Source organism: Cantharellus anzutake (genome assembly GCF_015039405.1).
Source record: "Cantharellus anzutake strain C23 chromosome Unknown EI90scaffold_183, whole genome shotgun sequence".
In the NCBI taxonomy this organism is placed as follows: Eukaryota; Fungi; Basidiomycota; class Agaricomycetes; order Cantharellales; family Hydnaceae; genus Cantharellus; species Cantharellus anzutake.
The window spans coordinates 102,618-125,288 of NW_024067133.1; the positions used below are offsets into that span (position 1 = coordinate 102,618).

Sequence of the window (22,671 nt, forward strand, 5' to 3'; positions counted from 1 at the left end):
CAACACACACATCTAGCCAGCCGGAATAACACACACAGAATGTAGCATAAGAGCAGGAATTCTACACCAATGTCATGTTGAGATTCACCGTGTGTGTGGGTTGTCGGAGCAGCAGTCACATGGGTTAAGGCGAGTAACTCGCCTTGACCCATGTGATCTTTATTCTGTATTTGTTTGTTTGTTCGTTACTCGCGTAACTTTTAATTCAACCCCGACCTTGATGGATGCATATGACTCTGATTCATCCTTTGAAGAGATTGAAGAGCAAGAGAATGAAGACGAAGAGCTGTAATATTTATTTTATGGCCCTTGGTGCAATTCCTTGATTTGCTTCCTAGATGTCTAATTTGCGATGAACCGCTGGCCAATCCAGACGCACCCTATAACCACTATTGGCGAAGCCATCCAGAGAGCTCATTTGGGTGCACTATATGCCGTATCATATTCCCCAGTCCTGAAGAGGAAGCCACCCATGCCCAGCGACACCACCTTGTCGTTTCTCTAGGTTAGTAAATTGCAGCCTCCTTCTGTGTGACTAATGCCTTTTCACAGGTAGCGAAGACATTCCTCTCGCAAATGCATCCTACTATTGTCCATTATGCCCTACCCAGCCACCATTATCCCTGTGGCACTTTGGACTGCATGTCCACACATCTCACGCGCAGTCCTTTCTCCTTCCTGGTCCAGATACTCAACTCCCCTGGGAAATGGCCTTACCTACCATCCCCGATTCCGCCTTCTGTTGTGTGATATCGCTCACCATGCCCTAGATGTCACTCATACACCTCAAGAACACCCGTTGTCCAACCACCTCCATCAGTGTTGCCATGACTGTCCCATCGACGAGGTGCTAGAGATCGTCTCCCGTTTCTGTATCCCTACCCCAAACTTGAACACTTCCCTCCCACCTGGTCCCCATCCACTCTTGCCATTCCTTGGAGAACCAGTTCCTGGATTCATGTGCCCTCATTGCCAACATGGTTTCCCGCAAACCGGATCTTCAGGCAAAGATCCTCACAAGGGTGTGCGTGAACATTACCAGACACACAAGTTGCCTGAACATTGGAAGAAAATGCACTCGCGGCCAGTAAAGCTCCAGAGATGGTACCCACCGGATAAAAAGATACGATATAGCCCATTAATCATCAGCGGATCAGCGCCCATTCCATGCTCTCCTTGGGTCATTGTCTCAGAATCCCCCACTTCTGCCCCTTCGCATCAGATCTCATGTTTAAACTCGCTTCTGCCAGCATACTCCCCTCCAGAACCATCCATCATCGATGACAGGGATACAAGCGCCACTGTGGAAAGGATGGGTTGGAAACGATTTGCTACACATGATCTAATGCAGCAACATCTCCAACTTCTTACTGAGACCGCCTCTATTGAAGAGACGGACCTTGATGTTGGCCGTCTGCATCGCTGGTCTGAGCAGTATTTGACATATATTGAAAGTCAACTTGAACACGTACCCCACAATCTGCGATTCCAGCTGGTTCAAATTTCACAGTAGGTTGCACGTTGGGAAGGGCACACTATGAATTTGACTCTGACCAGACCAGATGCCAAGAGGCCGTTCAGCGCTGCATCCTCAAAGGGTACTTTCAGTACTCGAAGCCGTCACCTCACAAAAGCCCTCACGTTTGCCTGCGCATTACACACCGTCCACTTGAATGGGGCTATCCCCCAACGCTGGCAGTTCCCCTCCGGAAAGTATTGGGTCGATTATGTCAAATGCTTGTCGACGAATCTGTGGGTGGCCCTTGATCAGCTTAAACAGTCCCTCCTCGGCAACGACGATGGATTTATGGTCATTGGAGATGTCTGGTCCGAGCTGTGGGCCGAGCGCACTAGTCCTTGGCAGTCTAACTGGGATACGTTGATGGAGCGCTTTATCTTTGCATCGGTGATTGGCTCCAAATCCCAGAGGAGCACTATTTACCACTTTCAGAGACCCGATGCTATGGCCTCCACAGTTTCCCATTTGACATGGCTGGCACGTACAATCGGCATCTTTGGCTATATCAAAGAACGCAACCTAAAAACATCATCGGATAAATTGGACATGTAAGTGATTTCTGGCTGACCAAGTGCACATATTGAAGATTCCCAGGTGCTTTAAATCTCTCCTCCCTCTCCTCGACACAACCTCGTCTACACCCTTCTCACGACTTCGCTATCTGGCCAAGTGGCTCTCAGGTGTCGTTAGAGTCAGGGGCTCATTGACACCTAGCGACTATTTCTCCTGGCCCAAATCTGCGATCAATACCTCATTCTTTTGGAAAGGTGCCCTAGTGGATGTGGAGATCATTCGTGCAATGCCTGGAAGAAGCATCAGGGAGGTTCGTCACGCGTTTGAAAAGTTATACCAGTATGCGACGCCTGGATGGGTCCCGACCCAGCTGAGGGAGAGAATCCGACAAGGACTTCAAGTGGTGCCATCAAGTTGTTTCATTGATCCTGTTGAATCCCTGGAATCGTTCATCGATCTCCCTGCCAACGGCCTGTTGACGTTTGCAGACGAGTTTTTGGGAGCTATTTCCCAGTGTCATTTCCTCGTCTTTCAGACGGCAGGAAAGCTTGCTATCAATACTGCCCTTTTCCATCAATTCCTCCAACTTTCGTCCAAGCTCAATAGGGTGAGTACTTTTATTCAGGTTCAGGTTGCAATTGAACATTGGCACAGGCATTGATGGTGGCAACCCATTTGAGCGTGGGCGCAGTTGCAAGAGGAACTGAGGTTGTTAGTCAGACATTCAGAGGCACCGAGATTGGCGGTGAGCAGTCCTTCCGGATCTGTGCCGGGTTGGGCGCACTCGTCTCTATCTACATGAAAACTCGGCATCTCAACGGGGCACGACGAGTTGTTCGATTCTTACCTGATGGGCTCACTGAACTTCTCATTGAATATCTCGTCATCGTCCGTCCTGTGGAGACAAAGTTTGCCCACCTATTCTACACCCATCAGGTTGCGGATTACCAGCGCTTCCTTTGGGTGCAACATGGACGGAGAGTGAATCCGGTTTCACTCTCACAAGGAATCAGTCACATTGCTGGCAATGGCCATTTGGGTCTCAAGTTCAACCTACACATGTGGCGTCAAGTTGCCAAAGCCATTCTTACAGGCGTAGTTGTGAGGCAGACGGAACAAATGTATGCATTCACTCGGCCAGAACTAGTCCACCCTGCCATTCATTATGGGTTTGGCCACTCGGACACGATTGGTGAGACCCGATATGGCGTTGATGCATCAAAAATCTCAGCTATCAGCGAGGGAGATTTGCTGGCAATGCAGGACCTTTGCCAGAGATACCATGTATGGGCTGGGCTATCCGAAGTTCATTTGGTGCGAACGTTCATTTTATTGTTACCGTCTCTGACATTTCGAATAGATTCCTACATCCCTGCAGAATCCAACTTGCCCGTCTCCTCTCACTCAACCTATTCCTGATATTCGAGGCCTTTTTGACTACATGTTCCGTGAGAGGCAGCATGAGTGGATGAGGAATATGAAGCGAACTGTCCCTGCATTTGACCCCACTTCTGGTTGTGCATTCGCCGAGGACCATGTACCCCCACTCAATGCCAGTGTTCTGGCATATCTCCAGGATATCTATGGACGTCCTACCACAGTCAAGTCCATCGCTCAGGCCCAGTTCCTCTCCTGGCTGATGACCACTCAGAATGACATCATTGCCATCCTCCCCACAGGAGGAGGAAAGTCTTTGTCGTTCCTCCTTCCTTCGCTCATGGAGGATGACTCTGTCTCGATTGTCATTGCCCCATTTGTTGCCATTGAAGTCGATTATTGCCGCAAGCTCCAGCACCTTTGCATCCCATATTGTCAATGGCCGGCTCAAGTGGAGACCACACATCGCGTCATCCTAGTCACGTTGGAAGCTGCCAATCACGATGAGCTGCTCTCTTTGGCACGTCATAGCCCACGCATTACACGGCTTGTTCTTGATGAGGTGCATCTTGTGTGCCTTTGGTCCACCTTTCGGCCCCAGTATTGTCTTCTCAGAAATTGGATGACGGTATCTATCCAAAAGGTGTTTCTGACCGCAACTTTACCCCCTAAGATGTATAGCGAGCTCACTTCCCTGTTGGGCCTCGATGCTCGTCGCACTGTGGTTGCCCGAGACTCTCATACCCAGCGACCTGAGATCCAATATCGGTTTGAACTGTCTCCTGACATAGACCATAGTGTTGTGTCGATAACCCGAAAGTATGCGACGACGCTTGAGAGAGATCAACGGGTCATTGTGTTTGTAAGGGAGATTTCTGATGCTGAACGAATTGCGGACCTTCTTGTTGAGAATCAGCGGCGCCCGATTGTCTACCACTCCCAGGTGCAAAGCCGCCAAGATCGCTATTGGGATTGGTACAACGGGAAGCACTCTATCCTGATCGGCACCAGTGGGCTCTATCATGGGATTGACCATCCTGCGGTTGTGGCTGCAGTATTTTACGACTTTCCGGAGACCATTGTTGAGTTTGCACAAGCGAGTGGACGAGTGGCAAGGGGCATCAAGTTTGGTGTCTCTCATGTTGTTGTTCCCATGAAACAGCACCGCTTTGCTTTTGGGGAACCGGAACGCCAGCAACTGCTATCATCACTCACAATGCCCTTGGCAGACCAACCTTGCCGGCGACTCGTGTTGGGGCAGGTCTTGGACGACAAGCCACTTACCTGTCTGTATGTAGTTGACTCTTCCCTCTGTGACGTTTGTGAACTTCATAAAGTGGGTGTGCTATACTTGATCCTTCGCTGTACTAATGTGTATTTCAGGGCCAGAGACATTCAGAATTTTTGGTATCAGGTACAAAGATACCACCCCAGTATCTCCTCGAAAACCTTCTCCACCCTGCTCAGACCCCTAGTCACGTCCCTATCCCATTTCCCCTTCCCAAGCCCCCCGAAAAAAAGATATCCCCTAAGGGGCCTCTTATCCAGCCACCTGCCATTTCATGTGCCCCGATAGCTAACTCGGCCAAGGAACGCAAATCACCGGCAAATCCATGTGTCTGGATAGCTAACTCGATCGAGGAATGCCAGCTGCCCTCAATTCCTCTTTCATGCTTTGTCATTCCAGAGGACATTTCATCTGTCCCGATGGCCAACTCGAACGAGGAACACCAGCCGCCCTCGATTCCTCTCTTTGTCGTGCAAGAGGACGAATCCCAGCTGCGTATCACAGACACGTCTCGTTCCATTCCTTCTTGGTGTCTTGAACCATATTCCCGTTCACCCTCTCCCATCCCAATTGAGGAACCACCATTGCCGCCATTACGTTCTGTCCCACTTTCCTGTCTTGTAGCTCACAATGTGTCGCCTCATTCAGGCATGGAACCAGAAGAACTGGAGCCCAGGCCTTTTGAGGACAACCAAGACGTTCGTTGTTTACCGTCTATCCCATCTTGCTGCATTTTTCCTCCCTACTCGGAAGTCTGCAATGATCCTGTGTTGTTGGGTTGGGACACAGGAATAGGCTTTCCCGAGCGCGCACCCCCTACCCCCTCCACAATGCTTGACATGCTGCGTGGTTCCAATGCCCACGAAGTCTTGTCCCTTTTCCACATGGGTTGCGTTCTTTGCTTCTATCAAACAGGGACGGAAATCTACCACTCGCCTCAGCTCAGCAAAGCTCCAATCTCAAGACCATGTCCTTTTTATTTTCTTGGCCCTCAATATGAAGTCTTCAAGCGCGGTCTCCAGGATGCCACTCCTTCATGTGTAGCGTTCCATCGAGCAATTCTCAGTGAACAAACCTATTCGTATTGTGGTCATTGCTACATTGACAAATGCCGATGCCATCCTCCACACTGCCAGTTCTCTCATGCGGACGAGTCTTGCCCTGGGATAGATGATTTGGATGAACGAGAGTGGTATATGCGTCTTCTTTATCTCACTTTCCGACAACGTTCGGTGAGAGACAGATTGGCACCCCAGTTCGGGCACTCTTGTGAGCTCCCAGGTTTGGGTACGGACAACAAAACTGTACAAGAGTGGGGACGTTGGGCAGCACATGTGTCAGCTGAGGGTATGAGACGTGGTACCATCGTAGCAGCTCTGGCATGCCAAGAGCCACGCCTTGGATTGACTGTTGCATAGCAGACACTCTATCTTGATACACCTTTTGTGTGTGGCGCTTACCCCCCTCTATTACTTTTGTCTGACAGAATGTTATTACTCCTCGGCTACAACTCTGTTCTCTCCCCCTTTCCATCCGACTGTCCCACTGAGTACTCAACCTAGTTGCTACGTGATACGTTCCTCTATCGCTGTGTCCTATCTTTCACCAGTTGCTGTGCAAACTTGACCATTTGATGGACCCAGGAACCGTGCCTCAGTTGTATGCTGGGTTTTCTGGCGTGGATGTGTGAAGCAGACCATAATAGCGGAGGTATGGACTTCACAAGAGTGCTCACGACGATTCAGGCCATGTTTATAAAATGGCTTTCACAACGCCCCTTATCCCCTGAATCTTCTCACATCTCTCGTGGTGAGTAAAAGGTCAACTTGCTGCCGCTCGTCGACACTTGTGAATTGCTGCCTCTCCCACTCTCTTGGTTGCTGCTCTCCTCTACTCATATCCTCTGCTGCAGTTTGACTAGTTTTGCGTCTCCCATTCCCTCCGCCACCTTAGCATTGGCTTCCTTTTTTCCTCATTTCTAACTGTTTCCGATTTTGCGCATATTAACTGGCTTCTGTATTCTTTCCTGATTTCTAACCGTTTCCGATTTTGCGTTTAGCATCTTCTCTGACGTTTGTTGTCCCTGTAAACTTTCTCGTATGTCTTATTTCCTTGTACTTGTAGCCAAGCGCCTCGCCGTGCTTGCTGCCAATACACTCTGGGCCTCTTGGGCCATCTCCCGCTATGACCTCAGTCAGACCTCATTAGTCTGGTTTTGTGCGGTTAGTCGTGTGAAATATAAAAGTTGATCCCGACGAGAAAAAATTGGTCCCGACATTATGAATTTGGTCCCGATCTTCCCGATCTGTTATATAAACCCGATCTGACCTTGATCCCCCCTCCTTATCCCTCCTCGTCTCTCTCTAACCATGTCCCAGAGTACGCTTCCATGACAGGTAACATTCCCACCACCCTGACATTTCCTCATAGGCCAGAAGCGTGCATTGTCCCCTGCTGCCAATGCCAGACTGCCCAAGAAATGCCGCTGTGAGGCATCCTCTCCACCACCCGCATCCTCCACACAGCCGATATCCACATCATCCACCCCACCCACCTCCACCCCACCTATTTTTTCTACGTCAGACGCGTCTTCCACATCCACATCTTCTGTAGACACGCTGCCGGCAAACGCGTCTTTTCCCTCTATTCCAGAAGTAAGGTGTTTATTTTCAGCTCCTCTATACTCATTGGTTTGCGCAGAGCATTACCACACTTGCCTCTTCAACAACGGTTCACGGGTCAAGATTCATTGTCGTTGGGGTCATTCAGCAAAAACCCGTTGTCACACCCTACAGGGGGGGAGGGTGTAAGTCTTTGTCCGTTGTGTTTAGTTTTCTCTGTTGACTTTTCCAGTCTTTATGGAGTTTTTACTTGCAGATACTACGGGGACTGCATTGGTTGAGGTCGCTAAGACTGATCGCAGCCTACTCCCAAAGGATGCTGAGATTGGGGATGTGCTCTGCGTTGGTGCCTGCAAGGTGATGTGAGATATTTGTTGAGCATATGCATATCTTTATTCCTTCTCGTAGCGGCACAAGAATGGCGACCGTTTGATTTCGTATGCCGATCGTAGTACATATCGCTATTGGTCCATCCGATTGCAGCGCTGGATGCACTTTGGGTTTTCGAATCCTAGGGCATTCAGGGCCATGAAGAATAAGGATGGGCAGCTGGACTGTAATCCATATACCAGGTTTACGCCAGAAGTGTCTGGGTATGCACGCTCTCTGCCTGTCATGATGGAGACTCTGCAACAATGCAGTAAGTTTGCTTCTAATCCTTCCCTGGTTAATATTTCCCATCTTTCTCTCAGCTGCCCACCGACGTTACTCGATAGCTTGGGAAGGGGACCCATCGGGTTGGAGAGAAGTCCAAGGCGAATTGTCGGTGCTCAATACTGATCCACCCCAAATGACGTATTGCCTCAATTGCCAAGTCTTGTGAGTGTCTCTTTTATTCGATCTTCGTGTGCTTATGACCTCTATAGCACCCACTGTGGATCCGAGTGTAGCTGCCATCCTCATAGCAAGCCTGTGTCAGTGTGGTCTGGAATATTCCAATTACACGGAGATGAGACCACGGAAATTCATATGTGTGGAGCAGTAAGGAATTTGTGTCTCCCATTTGATCATCGATTCACTCCTCTTAGTTTGCGGATGTCTCGACGGGACAGGGTGCCACAGCGGAGGAGTCGCTTGCTGCCTGGATGGAGGAGGTGGTTGAGGTCACAAGTTGCACGTGTGGTTCATGCAAAGTGACGACCAGTCTTCAGGTGATGGACGTTTCAGCGAAAATCCAAGGGCCCAAAGGTGTCAACCAAGAGGGTCGATGCATTGTACGCCCGTTCCATCTTGTTCGCTAATGTGTTCACTTGTCCCACCATCTTGTTCGCTAATGTGTTCACTTGTCACACCATCTTGTGCGCTAACGTCTTCCCTTGTTCCCACCATCTTGTTCGTTAACGTGTTTGCTTGTTCCCAATGCATTACGTTGCTCTGTATCTATTATCTTGCTCTTATATGACATGTTTATGTTTCTAGAATGGGTGAACCATATCCATCTAACACGGTGTCGTCTGAGCACTTCAATTTCCCTCGTGTCTGCTGCACATGTGGGTTTTTCTCAGGCCTTGCTTTGTGTCTCGCGGTATTTTCAGGTGTTCTTCCTTGCTTCTTTGGTACGTTGCTCTTGTTGGAGTAACAACAACTTGTTCCTCACCAACTGGATCCACCTGATCCATCGTTTGTACTATCCGTTCCTTCTCATGTACATACTGTTTTGATCTCTTTTCCCTCAGTTCTTCGTATTGGAGAGTCAGTATCAGAGTTACTACCTTACTTTGCGCTGTAGCTACTGTTTATAGGTTAGCACTCGCCGTGTAATATGAGTTCTTCGTACTTGAGCTACCGTTTATAGCTAGCTCCCACTGTCGAGTCTCCTCTTTGTTCACGTCTTATTGGATGCTTAGGCCTTTGGCCTCTGAGCCTGCAGTTCGCGCTTTGCACAGTCCTCTACCATCTCCATCCCAGCAGTGGTGGCAGCTGTCACTGCGCTAACGTGCCCGTTGCTCACAAGCGATACCTATTGTCCCTGAATTTTACCTACTTCCAAACTACGGCTGTATCTTCATCTTATTGTATAAATGAGAATTTGTCAAATTTGATCGTTGTAAAGAAAATAGGGTTGCAAGAGCACCATTCCACTGTGTGCGTAGTGGCAGGATTTATAGGATAGCTTCCCCATCTTCTTCCACCCTGATCCTCTCAAGGATTTGGTATGAAGCATAGGCATCGATTGCGGCATCTGATATTTATGATTAGCCATTGAATCAGTGGATAATGATTGACTCACATTCCAGTTGCTTTTCGGATAGAACTGGTGCACTCCAGCCACTGTGAAAGTTGTTACTGTGTTTTTCTATCCGCCGATCTAGATATACCACAGCCAGCTTCTGCATCCCAGGTTGTTGGTTGAGAGCCTTGGTCTGTTGCCACCTTTTCGGGTGTTCTTCGAGGGCGATGCTTCCAATGTCCATCGCATTCGAGACTCCCAGACCCCAAACCTCGCGCACCATATTTACGTCAGCTATAGCGACCGCTGTTAGTTATTTTTTTATAGTAAAACTATCAACTTGCACTGGATGCCAACTCCGAATTTCGTGATATCCTCTGCAAGGAGGATTTCCTTTACTTTCTGAGGGCCTTGAGGATATTAATATCAAATATAGGTTGGTGGCTAAAGAACTCACAAGTACGAGTGCATATTTGATACACTATTACCCCTGATGATTGGGCAATTTGAATGGTCCTGATGCGTGGCGGCATCAGGCCAAAAAAATCCCGTATCCGTTGGAAAACACTGGCTCGCCAGCCCACTGGACCTTCCTCCTGTGTCCATTCTAGGTCCATGGATATCTCGCTGTTTTGGGTCGTCAGTGCAGATGCCCGGGTTGCCGTTTTTCTTACCTCTCATTCCCGAACAATCTTTGATATTCTTGCTCGAACTGGGCTTCACTTTGGCAGTAGGAAACTCCCAATGGGAGTTTGTAACTAGCCTTCAGCTTTTCTAGCCGGGTGAACCTTTCCCCTAATTCCTTTTCTGTCTTCATTCGTAGCTGTTGGGCAGTTTGTTTCACGTCTGCCAATCTTCTTGTCATTGCATGGACGCGTTGCCAATGGTCGAATGTGCTCTCTGATGCCATTCTTTTCAAGCAGTCTTCAACAGAGTTTTCGAATTGTAGGAAGGCCATACGTGATCCCGATGCGTATTTGATCCCAACACGTCAAATCCCGACGCGTTCTATATTTGATCCCGACACATCAATATAAAGCTTAAACGTTAATTTCACAAATGTATTTGAGCCATTTTGCTCCCATATTGCCAATTCTTGATTGGGAAATCATCGATGCATGTTTCTTTGTATGGTTGGTAAAAAGAAGACAACATTCTTCCATAGAGATACCTCTGAGTTAACGCTATTTGACATAACACTGACATATGATGAATTTTCCTCGTGTCCAATCAATCCCAGTCATCGTAAGGGATGGATAACTCCTCGTATGGTGAAACCAACAGGAGCGTCAGACATATATTGACGGTATAGACGTTCTAGTCATACTGTGACAAGTCATAATCCTGCCACAGTGCCAAATCTTCCGCATCTATATTCCAATCTTCTTCCTCATGTTGTTCCTCGCTATGTTCCCCACCACGTTCCTCACCACGTTCCTCACCGCATTCCTCCCTCTTCTTGGTGTTGCTAGTTTTCTTCCTTTTCCTGGCACCAGTCCCCACCGAAGCCTTCCTTTTCTTCGACCCCTGTGTACTATAGTCGGTGCCCGATTGTGATTGATGAATACTTAGTACTTATCAGGCTCCTCCTTGTTGTCCTCTATGGTTTCCTTGCTCTTTTTTTCACCTTGAAACACAGTTAGCTAGGGTATGCGTATAGCCTCATGATTACCTCCGATCTTCCCCCCAGGTGCAGCCATCCTCCCTCGGCTAAACAGACGACGCCGTGCCTCTTTCACTCTCTCCTTGGCTCTTGCTTCCCCTTCTGCTATTTCTGCAGAGATAGACGCTTGGGAGCTGGACAGAGGCGCGTCTGTAGACATTGGGTGACAAGATGACGTCACGCGTCATCTTGTCACTGTTATCCCTCCCATTCACCTCCACGATGCCAAGCATGGCCTATGACCTCTATAACCAGGTTGCAATTAACATTATGGGACGAATGAACCAGATTGAGGAGATTCTGGCCGTTGAACACTCGGATCATGTAGACAACCTACACGAAGTGCTCACACGCCTCCGTGACAAACTCAACGTGAGTCCATTGCCATTTTGAGAGCATTTTCACAAAATTCCATAGACAATGGACCACCTCCTTGGTCCCCGCAATCAACACGAGGATGAGGGTGCACAAGATGCACATGAGGACCAGCCCAGCACGAGTCGTGCCCAACAGCCAGTGAGTTCTTCGTTACCTTTGATCCTTCTTTAACCATTTCTAGTTTGCATATGATATGGAACAAATGCAAGACTATGCTGCCAATGGCCCAATGCCAATCAATACCCTCCGTGATGAAAGTTGGTTTGTCGCCAAGACGCTTCTTTATTCCCTTAATGCGAAGAACAAATTGAAGCGGCGCAGTCTCTTGGAGATCAATTCGCTTCGTATGCGAATCGGGATAATGGGTATCCCTATGCTTGGTCAACACGAATGGGTGAGACATCACTCTCCATCCTCCTCCTTGATCTGAATTTGGTTGAAAGCGTTCTCTGTTTCAAGTCCCTACTGAGACAGAGGCTTCTTTTAATTCTGAAATCACGTCCATATTGGCCCAAGATGACCCATTGTCACAGTTTGACAAGATTGTCGAAGTGAGTCCCCTTCCCAACTTGCGATCCCTCTTGATCATTTTCCTAGCTTCGAAGGAAATGTTTGCATCAAGGATCGCTTCAACGCTTTTCCCTTGATGTTTTAGAGTCTCTCCTCGTACTTGTAGAGACAGCGGACTACATCACAAGGGAGGATTCTCACATGCCCATCTCACCTACGTTCGAACACGTCCTGCGCTCGCGTTTTTCTTCGGAAAACCCCCACAAGCATTCATATGACTCTTGCCACCTTCCAAAGGAAATTACAGCCACGACGCATTGGCTTAATTCATATTTCTATGTCAGTAAGTTGCACAACTAATGATGTCTAATTGACATTCTCGTTAGTGGGGTCCTATTGTTGTCCTCGCACCACCCTTCCATATCACTCTCTATCGTAGTACGGGATTTTCGAAACGGTTTGGGAACCCTGAAATCGACATTTGGATTGCCTTGTGCAACCATGACGGATGCACACTTGTAGATGATCGAAAAGCAGGTGCTATATATGCGCTCGAAAAGTTGATGCGCTTGGCCTTTGACCGAGACGTTGCGAAATATGCTCGTGAATTGGCGATCAAACTCCACTCCTACGACCTCGCTACTCGTGTTAAACGTCGTCATGGACGTGACAGAAATGCTACTAACCGATGGGAGGCTGCTAACTGCCCTGCAGCGTCAGGCTAGCTGCTTCATGCCGCTGCATTCGACAGACTCATTGCCTCGTGTTGGACAACAAGCAGTGGTTTCAATGTCTCACCGTGTTTCACCATTTCACTGCACTGCTACACGTTTGCCCTTGTTATTAGCCCACTTATACCGCTTTACAATGTCTCCCTAAGTGCCTCAACACCTTGGATGTACACAGGTATCACGCATAAGACTCGTAATTCTATCACACCTATGTCCGTAAAACATGAATCGAGACAGTCCTCAGCATCATGTGCTGAGTGGCAACAATGATGCGTCGCGTAAAGCTGTTCGGCCCACAGTGTGTGTGTGTGTGTGTGAGTTCTGGATATTTAACGTGTAGGCTGCCTGAATAGGGCACCAAGGGCACAGATCATGACAATCTGAAATTATGTACAAATAGAGAAATTAAAGCGTGGTTAGCGTCGGAATTCTAGTGAATTCCTAGCCGTCTCCAAGGGTGAGTGTACAGGGGTGTGGTAGAAACAGATGCCGGCTCCTCGTATTGTTGGCCAGACGAATGCCTTCGTGCCTCTTGATGCTTTGGAGACAGGAAAACCGCACCTGAGAATGTTGGCCAGACCAACTCCTTCGTGCCTCTTGGTCTTGTGGAGAACCGTGGAGAACCGCACTTTGGGAACGAAAAGGGAGCTGTTAGATGCCCACATGGGAGCCGTGTGTTTTAGAAACCACCCAACGTTATCGCAAATGGTGGAGAGGAAAAGAAAAGACGCCCAACTAGTTGCTGGGAGCACGATGAAAGGAAAATGGAAGATGGTGGAAAAGGTGGCACAGAAAGGCCAATGCAGGATAGCTCAACGCATAACTGCCATCCACGACGTTATCCATGGTGGCAAAGGAGAACCTCTTAGACCCAACTAACCACATTCGGCACCAGGGCTCTAGATCAATGGCAAGGTGGGTTCTCGTCCTAGAGGGTTCGGCGTGCTGTGGTAACGAGCGTTGAGTCTCTTGCCATTTTCTTGGGGAGCATTAGGGCTGTTTGTGGATGATTGCTGTGAGCATTCTGTCATTCCTCGATCGTGCAATGCTTTGAGGAACTCACGTGGTCTAAGGCGAGTTACTCGCCTTAACCCATGTGACTATAGTGTATTTACTGTTGTTTAATGTTCAAGACTAATCGCGGGGCAACGATCAGATGCTGCAACTTCTCCCGCTCGATCAGACCCCGCTGCGCCTGTCTTCTCGCCCCTTTTCCTCTTTCACGAGTTGCTGCACAAACCTGACCATTTGATGGACCCAAGAACTATGCTGGGTTTTCTGGCGTGGATGCGCGAAGCGGACCATACCAGTGGAGGTATGTACTGGACTTCACGAGAGTGCTCATCAGGCCATTAAAAGGGCTTTCACCATGCCCCTTCCTTATCGCCTGCTCACGTCTGTGAGTAAAAGGCCAACTTGCTGCCGCTCATGGAACTCACACTCATGAGTTGCTGCCTCTCCAGGTTGCTGCTCTCCTCTTGCTCATATCCGCTGCTGCAGTTTGACTAGTTTTGCGTCTCCCGCCCCCTCCCCTTTCACCACCTTAAGATGCAGTTCGTGTTGGCTTCCATATCCTTTTTTCCAACCGTTTCTGATTTTGCGCATATTAATCGGCTTTCCTGATTTCTAACCATTTCCATATTATGTATAGCACTCTGGTTTCCTTTGTGTCCGCTGCACACAGGAAACTCTCCTTGACCTCGCGTACGGCATACCTACTTGTGCCCTTTCAAATGCTGATTTTTGCGTATGCTCAGTTTGTTTTTTCTCATCATCTCTCGGTATTTTCTAGTGTTGGCTTTTGCTGCCCTTTCATATCGGTATGTAATGTTCTTTTCTTTTCTTCGCATCCTGCTGGACGCTTTGGCCTCCATGCCTTTGGCTTCAATGCCATCAGCCCTTGTGCCATCGCGCTTACTGTTGCGCTTCGGCCTATGTGCCATCTTTGCACCTACCGATGCATGTTCACCTCAGCCTTTTGCACTGATTCATCTGCCATTTTTCTTTTTTTATCTCAGTCTTTTTGTCTTTTCTGACTTTTTATTTTTCGTTAATAGTTTGACTGTTCAATTCCGATTGTAAGTATTCGGTCTTACTAAGGGTGAAGGCGTTGTGACCTTCAGTGGGTAGGATCCCATTTACGACTTTGGTAATAGCCTCTCTTTTTCATATTTCAGTTCTTCCCTATTTGTAACCTCTCTCTGTTCTTTCTTCGATCTTTGCTTGCATCTGTATTTTTTGCGTTACCCACCACCATTGGAGGACTATCTCATGATGTCTCTCATCCTCATCACGGACCACAGCCTGCTTGGTTCCAGGCCGCATGCTGAACTTTCCGGCGCAGATGCGCAGAGCGGAACAGTCTCAGCTGTGGTGCGGTCTAAAATCTAACATGCCAACAGGAATGTCTGCGCGCTTAAAAGGGCGCTCTGCTTCCTGTTCCCCAGCCATTGCCAGCCCGTTCTTCCTCGGTGAGTAAGAATACTTCGATTCAGCCTTGGTCTGAAATCGCTGCCATCGCCTAACAACCTTCCTTGCCTACTTCCAGTATTTATGGCCCTTTCATGCACTATTGATCTATCGGAGATCTTGTGATCATACTATGTCCCAGAATGTCGACACCCAAGCCGCAGCCACCCAAAGCATGCCAGCCCCGAATGTGCAAGATGCCCCTCCCATCGTCGAAGATCCGATTCTCACAGCGCTGGAGCAAGCCATTGGGCTTGACGACGATTCGGCCCTCCTTCGAGACCTCGACGAGCTCGTTGCCGCGTTTGGCTGTCGATCAACCTGGGAGACGCCTGCCAGCGACTCCTCCTCAGAGTCCCATCGTTCAGCAGCCAAGAACGCGCCGAAGCGTTCAGACGCTACACTGCGCACCTCGAACAATCAGTCAGATCCAGAGAAGACGCCATCGCCTGGGGGGAATGCGGAAATGCTCACGCTGATCAATCAAGCAGCCGGCTTGATGCTCCCAATCAGACCAGTGAGGGACTTCACCGAGACAGGGTCAGCCCCCTTTCTACACTCACCCGCCGACGTCGAGCAGACAAGATGACGACGAATTGCGGGGCACCGCCAAACGACTGCAAGAAGTTGCAGACGACCATGACCCACGATATGCCTGGAACTGGGAACTCCCTGGGGAGGTGCACCCTGGGATGTTGATGCCCTACTCACTGCAGCAGAAAAGACCCAACATCTCCGCAATGTGTACAACCTCGACACCAAGGCCGCTGTACGAAGCCTCCTTGCCCAAGGGCATCCGCCACCTTTCCCCTGCAGCTTGTGGCGCAACCTCCTCTGCAATCGACAGATCGACCTCACCAGCATTGTCAAAGATCACAACGCTATCGCTCCACAATACACCGAGGCCATTGAACTCGGCAGCGGCGCTGAACTTACGTTCAACAAGATCAATGCCAAGGGGAAAGCTAAGATTCGGACGCATGGGGAATGGATATTGGGCTACGAGAAATATAAGTGTGCGGTTCTCTGGGCCTTCCCACACCGACGCCACGAGCTCGACGTCTACTATGGACACATGCTCGACAAATTCTCGGTCTGTATCAACCACACTGCCGTCATCGCGTACGACTCAGCTGTCAGGAAGTTTGTACCAGAGCGCAATCACTTATCCTTATCCAACATCCATCTCTTCGGCGATATCGCCTTTAAACACCTCAATGCAGGAGGATCTGCCCGAGGGCCTCCCGATGGATTTGCTGATGGTAGCAAGAGCAGGAACAAGCAAGCCAAGAGGTCAGGAGGATCAACACCGATCTGCGGACAGTTCAACACAAAGCAAGGATGCACCTTCACCCCATGCAGATTTAGACACTGCTGCCGTAATTGTGGAGGAAACCATCCCCGATACCAGTGCACCAAAGAACCGGCAGAAAAGGCCAGCACCTGATGACCCACCGTCCAGCCACGAACATTATGGTAAACGACCACGGTACATGCGCTTCCTCTTTGCCCGTAATGATTGTGGACGGACTCCCTCAGCAACGTACACCGAGAACTCCCCAGCTATTCCCTCTGTACCACCGAGCGAGTACAAGTATAAAGGCATTTCAGATACCATTTCCAACTATCCTCACCTGTTCAAAGTTGTCACACCGATTAATGTGGACCGATTCGAGATGTTGCTCAAGGGCCATCCGAACCACGAGCTCGTTAATTGGTGTTCTGGGATGCCTGGCCTCGATACTGAATCCGTTGCTTTCCTGTGTCGGCAGCGAGATGCTGAGTTGGCCCTAGGACGGTACTCAGAATCGTTTGGCCCTGCGTTACTCTCTGGCATGACCGCTCAACCAGTGTTCACAGTCCCGAAGAAGGGGTCCTCAAAACTACGGCTAGTAAATGACCACAGTGCTGGTGAGAAATCGCTCAATTCGCTCATCCCGGCGGAAGGTGGTTTTGTGGTCTTAGATAATCTTTCTGACCTCGCAACCAACATCCAAGCGCGTATGGCCGCTAATGGGGTAAGCATCCTGTCCTGGTGTGGAAATCAGATGCTTCACAGGCGTACCGACATCTACCAATGCACCCTCGTTGGCAAGTTCGCCAAGCAACCTTGATTGATGGGCAATACCGTGTCGATAGATGCGCTGTCTTCGGAAATCAGGCATCTGGCCGACTATGGTGTCTTTTCTTTGGGTTGATTTGTTGGATTGGAATACATGTGAAAGGTATCCAAGACTTGCTACATTACGTGGATGATGCATTCGCGCTAGTTTCACACCAACACTCACCTATTACAAACCCTACGCACGTGCGATCCCTCTTTCGCAAGCGCAGTTCCTCCTCCTCCTCCATTCCATCGGCGTTCCTCATGAAGATGCCAAGCAGCAGCATGGTGAAGTCCTGGAAATCATAGGTTTTGAGGTGGATCTGCCAGCAATGACTATTCGGATTCCAGCCGAATCGAAGAGGAAACTCGTCGCAGCTATCCGAGAGTTTCTTGAAGACCCCCCATTGCCACGTCAACAATCGCTCCGGTCTTGGCTTCGCATTCTGGGCTATGCCAATTGGGCTTTGAACGTCTTCCCTCTACTGAAACCTGCCCTCAACTCGTCCTATGACAAAGTAGCGGGAAGGAAGTTCATGAACGCTCAGATATACATCAATAAACGAACCAAAGAAGATTTACTGTGGTTCGCTGATCAAGCAGAATCGCTGGAGGGTGTGCGCATGCTCCTGACTGAGGAGTGGATTGCTGGCGAAGGCGACTTTGAGATATGGGGGGATGCATCGGCAATGGGTTTGGCTTTCTTTTCCCCGCTCACAGGGTTGCATACATTGCAGATCCGATCGTGGGTTGGGTGGCAAAAGACAAATCGCGTGTTTTAGAAATCGAGTGTTTTAGAGAAGTTAATGAGGATAGGGGACAGAGCAAAAGGGAGGACCTTATCCCACAAGAGATACAGGTGCTTTCGTCTGAGACTCATCAGCTTTTTGCCCTTAAGGTATTTATACTTTATGGGGAGGTCTGTGCACAGAAACATGGGATGTTTCGTTAGAAACATCCCAACATGCTTAAATAAGCATTGGAAATGCTTAATAAGCATGCACCAGGGCTAATCCGAAAATAGAAGTAATATATAGTTTATATATGTATATAAATGTTTATATTATAACCCGATATAGTAGCAACTGTTTGGTTGAGTTGGGTGGTTGTATTGGGTGGTTGGGGGTTTGGTTAGTTGGGTTGCTGAAGAACTAATTGCCCAAGCCAGAAGTTGAGTGATGATGAGAAGGCAAAAGGGAGGACTCTATCCTAAGGGAGATAAGAGCACTTTCGTCTGGGACTCATCAGCCTTTTGCCCTTCAGGTTATATAGCTGGGAGGAGGGCTGTGCCTTTCAGGCACAGCCAGGGGCTTTGCCCCTGGCGATACACAGCATTGGAATTGTTCCTGGGCTGAGTAAAGCCGTTCCTGATTGCTAATCATCTCTGAAACAGGGTGATACACAGCCTAATTGCGTTGCTATGATCCCATCAGTGATTGCCCCTGGAAACGAAGGCTGTTTCCTAGTGACAAGTAATTTCACTGATGCCCCTGATCTCCATTTGATTGATTGCAGATCAGGGGACTCTATTGGTAACCAGGAACCGATTTTAGGGTGCCTCACAATCCCTTTTATGGGAGCAAGGCTCCCCTGAACCGATTTTCTGGTTTATTGTATTACAGTACATTAGTACCTTGTTATGTAATACATTTCAGAGCTGTGCCATCCGATTTTAGACCTTGCCCATTGGTTGAGTTGGGTGGTTGTGTTAGGGATGGTTGAGTTGGGATAGTTGGGTGGGGTTTTGGGTCTTGATCCCCTATGGCCACCCACACCCATCTTATTCCACTACATGATTAGCATTCCCATGCATCCAAGTCCTCTGGAAGGTCACCATGTGCCTCAGAGTGTGATGATAGGACACTTTTTCTCCAAGCACAGGTAAGGTCACTTAAGTTTGTGGTCCTTTTCCTGCTAACTAGGAGTCTTTTGCTCAAGAAGTCAGATTTGAGCAGGTCAAAAAAGAGGCCTTCGCCTCCAGCCAATAACTGGGAGTTTTTCAGGCTCCACGACCCAGGACAGAGGCCCCTCGACGTCCACATATCTAAAGACACCTGGACTGGGAGGATCAGTACATCTGACTATAGACTTTTCCTTTGGAACATACTCATCCTCTTTACGAGGAGGTCTATTCTCTCTAAGGGCAGCCTTATATTCATCTGTCCTTAGCCTCTTGGTCGCTGCAGCATCGATTGACCAGTACGAGTCAGAGCCATCCACCTTTTGGTAATGTGCCCAAACGACTCTCTTGCCATTGACCATATCTGAAAGGCCCGACTCAGCTCTTGCCAAGGCCAGTGCCTTCCATCCATGTCCAACAACTGCACAATCTGGGGTGTTACACCATGTAACCTGAGCATGGTGTGTTACCCAAGACTTCTTGATAGTGTCCCATAACTCTTGGACGTTGAAAGAATCCCATACAGGGTTGAATAGTGACTTAAGTACCATGACTCCTCTGGGGTCAGATTCAGGATCACTAAGCCTGTTTTGCCATCTCATGGTAAGGTTGGACCTAAGCCATTTTTCAACATGTTCCATAGGATAGCCTCTAGCGATGTAAAGTTTAGCTAGTACTTTACACGACTCTAAGTAATGTTGGCTACGACTACTTAGAGTGGCTAACCTAGACATCTCTCCTAAGAATGTGCCTTTCTTCACATCAAAGGGGTGGTGAGATGCCCATGGGATTCTTTCATAGTGGTTCAGTGCCTTGCGATATGGCATATGTTCGATAGTGTTTGTAATTGGATCGATATATACCAAAAGATCGAGAAATGGGGTACTCCATTCCTTCACTGACCACTTGATTTCACAGTCATCAAATACGATTTGATTAACATAGTTTAGTGCATCCTCTAAAGTAGAGGCCATCACTATGCCAAGACAATCATCAATGAATCTTCCATAAAACAGGAAGTTACACTGAGGTTCCTCAAAGAACTTCTCCTCAAAATAGGCACCATAAAGGTTGGCAATGTCTGGTGAACATGCCACACCCATAGCTAGCCCCCTCAGTTGGAGATATGTCTGACCTTGAAAATCGAAAAGGAGGTTTCCATTCGCAATTTGCATGGCTCTGATAAACAGATCCTTCTCTGCTTGTTGCAAGTCTGTTCCAATATCCTTGAGCCACCATTTGAGGGCAATGGCTATGGCATTTTTTCTAGGAATATTAGGATAAAAGGCAACTACGTCACCAGATATCAACCAGACTTTCCTTTTGGGAGGAATGGTTACTTTTGAAAGCCTAATAGCCAAGTCTTTACTACCTTTCAAGACATATGGCCTCTTGTTCACCAAGGGTTTCAAAAGCTTTGAGACATATTTGGCAGCAGGACTCTGCATGTTGCTATGACAGGGTACAATTGGTCTTAATTTCCAAGGTTGCTTATGGATCTTAGGGATGCCATAAAACTTGGGCAATTGTGCTGTCAGGTAGAGTCCTTCTTCAGGGATCTTTGAAGCAAGGAATCTGCCCAATTGCATGTTATTTAGCAAAGTTGGCCTCTTACTTAATAACACACATTTGTCATATGTCTCTTTGAGTATGAGATCTTTCTCCTGCTCATTAACTAGTTTATAGTTGAGCGTGTCTCCAAGTAGATCCATACATTGCCTTGTGAACCAGTCCCTGGTTACTATGCATGCACCAAGGTTCTTGTCACTGGGTAAGACCAACAGGTTATGTTGGGTCAAATACCTTTCAAGTTGGGTAACATATACTAAGTCAGGGTGCCTTTGTATACGTTTGAAGCGAGGTACAGCTCTCAAGTGGTTTTCTATATAAACTCTTCCTGCTTCGATACCCTCCTCTACATATTTAGGTGCTCTAGGAGCCCTTGAAGTGTCCTTCATAGGGTCATAGACCTCATAGTCTGGGTCATAAGGCTGTTCATCCCTATCTTCTTGCGATAAGAAGTGTATTTTCCATCTCAGGGATGTGGCAAATCCTTCATATGCACTCATTACAAGTTTAGAATTGTAGTATGAAGGAAACATGTATTTTAAACCAGCAGATACATGAATAGCAAGCGATTCTGGAATAAATACATTCTCCCCACAGTGTACATGTGCCCTGAACCTAACTGCTTCCAACATCGAAACAGGGACTTTGGCCACAATGCATCTTAGTGCTAGAGGGGGAGGGATGGTCAGAATCAAGTCTGGGTAAGTAGAAGGTTTATCCCATACCCAGTTCAAGGCCATTATCTGGTCTTGGACTTGCCTGGCTTGCCTGGAAGCGAGGGATTGGCTTTGGCCTTGCCCTTGGGAGAAGTATTCTTGATTATATACTTCTTCCCAGCATCCAGGGCTGTCTTCTTCTTCGCCTGGGTGGAGGGCCCAGTATTCTGAAAAAGAAGAGTCAGTGGAAAGTTCTAATCTACTAAGAGATAAAGTAACTTTACTCACCTTTTTGTGAGAGGAGAGGGCTTTAGCCACTTCAGAAGCCACAGCCTCTTTCAGTGCCTGAGATTGGGTGGCAACATCACCCATCTCAACATCAGCCTGCTCCTTAAGGGCGATTTTGGCCTCAAATGCCTGTTGGGCCTTCACTTGCTTCGATTTTTCAATCTCCACAATTCTGGCACAGATTGAGGACAAATCATCCCTAACCCTACAGTACTCACCATAGTACACAGGGTTGTCCCTCCATGACACAATCCTCAACTCACCAGGAGCAGAGGGATTGTCCTCAAAGACAGGCTGCTGGTGCTGTTCTCTGAGGGCCAGATAGGTAGCATGTACCTTGTCCAGCATAGGAGGGAGGTAGTTGCTAATTAGCAACTGACCTGCCAGCCAGCCTCTTTCTTCATCCTTCAGCTGAATCGCCATATCCAGCATCTGGGTTCTGAAATCAGCAAATTTCTGGGACATTTCTGCCACCAGATTTGGCTGGGTGTCCTTAAACTCCTTTGTTAAAGCAAAGGAGGGCTCATGAAGGCCTAGCATTTGCTGAGGCCAAGAACCAGTAGCTTTGCAGTGCACTAACTTTGCCCAAGTTATGTGCACCCCTCCTTGCTTAGCAATGAGGGAAGCAAGCTGTAACAAGAGAGGCGATAAAACCTCCTTGTAGGACACAGGGATTGATGCCAAAACCTCCCCCACTGATGAACAGGTGGAGAGGGCATGCATTCTTTGGCTGGTGGTAGCCTGCCAAGAATTTATGCTGGCACCAATGAGAGCAGGGGACATGGCCCTGGAGGAGTGGGACTTCTTACTTACAGCAGGTAATTTACATGATGAGGAAGAAGACATGGCGAAAAAATAGCTAAGTGGAAGGGGGGCAGAGAAGATGGGTTGCTGAAGAACTAATTGCCCAAGCCA

At 48.3% G+C, this 22,671-nt stretch overlaps 4 protein-coding genes across 4 annotated transcripts; 3 read left to right on the plus strand and 1 right to left on the minus strand.

The window, feature by feature from the left end:
- The first annotated feature begins 6,968 nt into the window (after positions 1-6,968).
- EI90DRAFT_654694 (uncharacterized protein) lies at positions 6,969-7,861 on the plus strand. Its single transcript, XM_039067916.1, has 4 exons — positions 6,969-7,076; positions 7,128-7,503; positions 7,562-7,675; positions 7,727-7,861. Exons 1-4 carry the CDS (start codon positions 7,067-7,069, stop codon positions 7,749-7,751), a joined length of 525 nt encoding a protein of 174 aa, XP_038908094.1. The 5' UTR covers positions 6,969-7,066; the 3' UTR covers positions 7,752-7,861.
- On the plus strand, positions 7,658-8,640 carry EI90DRAFT_654673 (uncharacterized protein). The gene is made up of 4 exons (XM_039067915.1): positions 7,658-7,958; positions 8,011-8,137; positions 8,185-8,299; positions 8,347-8,640. The coding sequence occupies exons 1-4, from the start codon at positions 7,808-7,810 to the stop codon at positions 8,557-8,559; spliced, it is 606 nt and encodes a 201-aa protein (XP_038908095.1). The 5' UTR covers positions 7,658-7,807; the 3' UTR covers positions 8,560-8,640.
- A 664-nt stretch (positions 8,641-9,304) lies between these two features.
- On the minus strand, positions 9,305-10,449 carry EI90DRAFT_3159901 (ribonuclease H-like domain-containing protein; the record flags this gene model as incomplete). Its single annotated transcript, XM_039066256.1, has 5 exons — positions 9,305-9,500; positions 9,549-9,782; positions 9,833-9,898; positions 9,946-10,115; positions 10,163-10,449. The coding sequence occupies 5 exons, from the start codon at positions 10,444-10,446 to the stop codon at positions 9,421-9,423; spliced, it is 834 nt and encodes a 277-aa protein (XP_038908096.1). The 3' UTR covers positions 9,305-9,420.
- A 1,119-nt stretch (positions 10,450-11,568) lies between these two features.
- Positions 11,569-12,986, plus strand: EI90DRAFT_3093199 (uncharacterized protein; the record flags this gene model as incomplete). The annotated part of the gene is made up of 5 exons (XM_039062470.1): positions 11,569-11,667; positions 11,711-11,923; positions 11,973-12,080; positions 12,127-12,378; positions 12,426-12,986. 5 exons carry the CDS (start codon positions 11,572-11,574, stop codon positions 12,762-12,764), a joined length of 1,008 nt encoding a protein of 335 aa, XP_038908097.1. The 3' UTR covers positions 12,765-12,986.
- Positions 12,987-22,671: the final 9,685 nt, after the last annotated feature.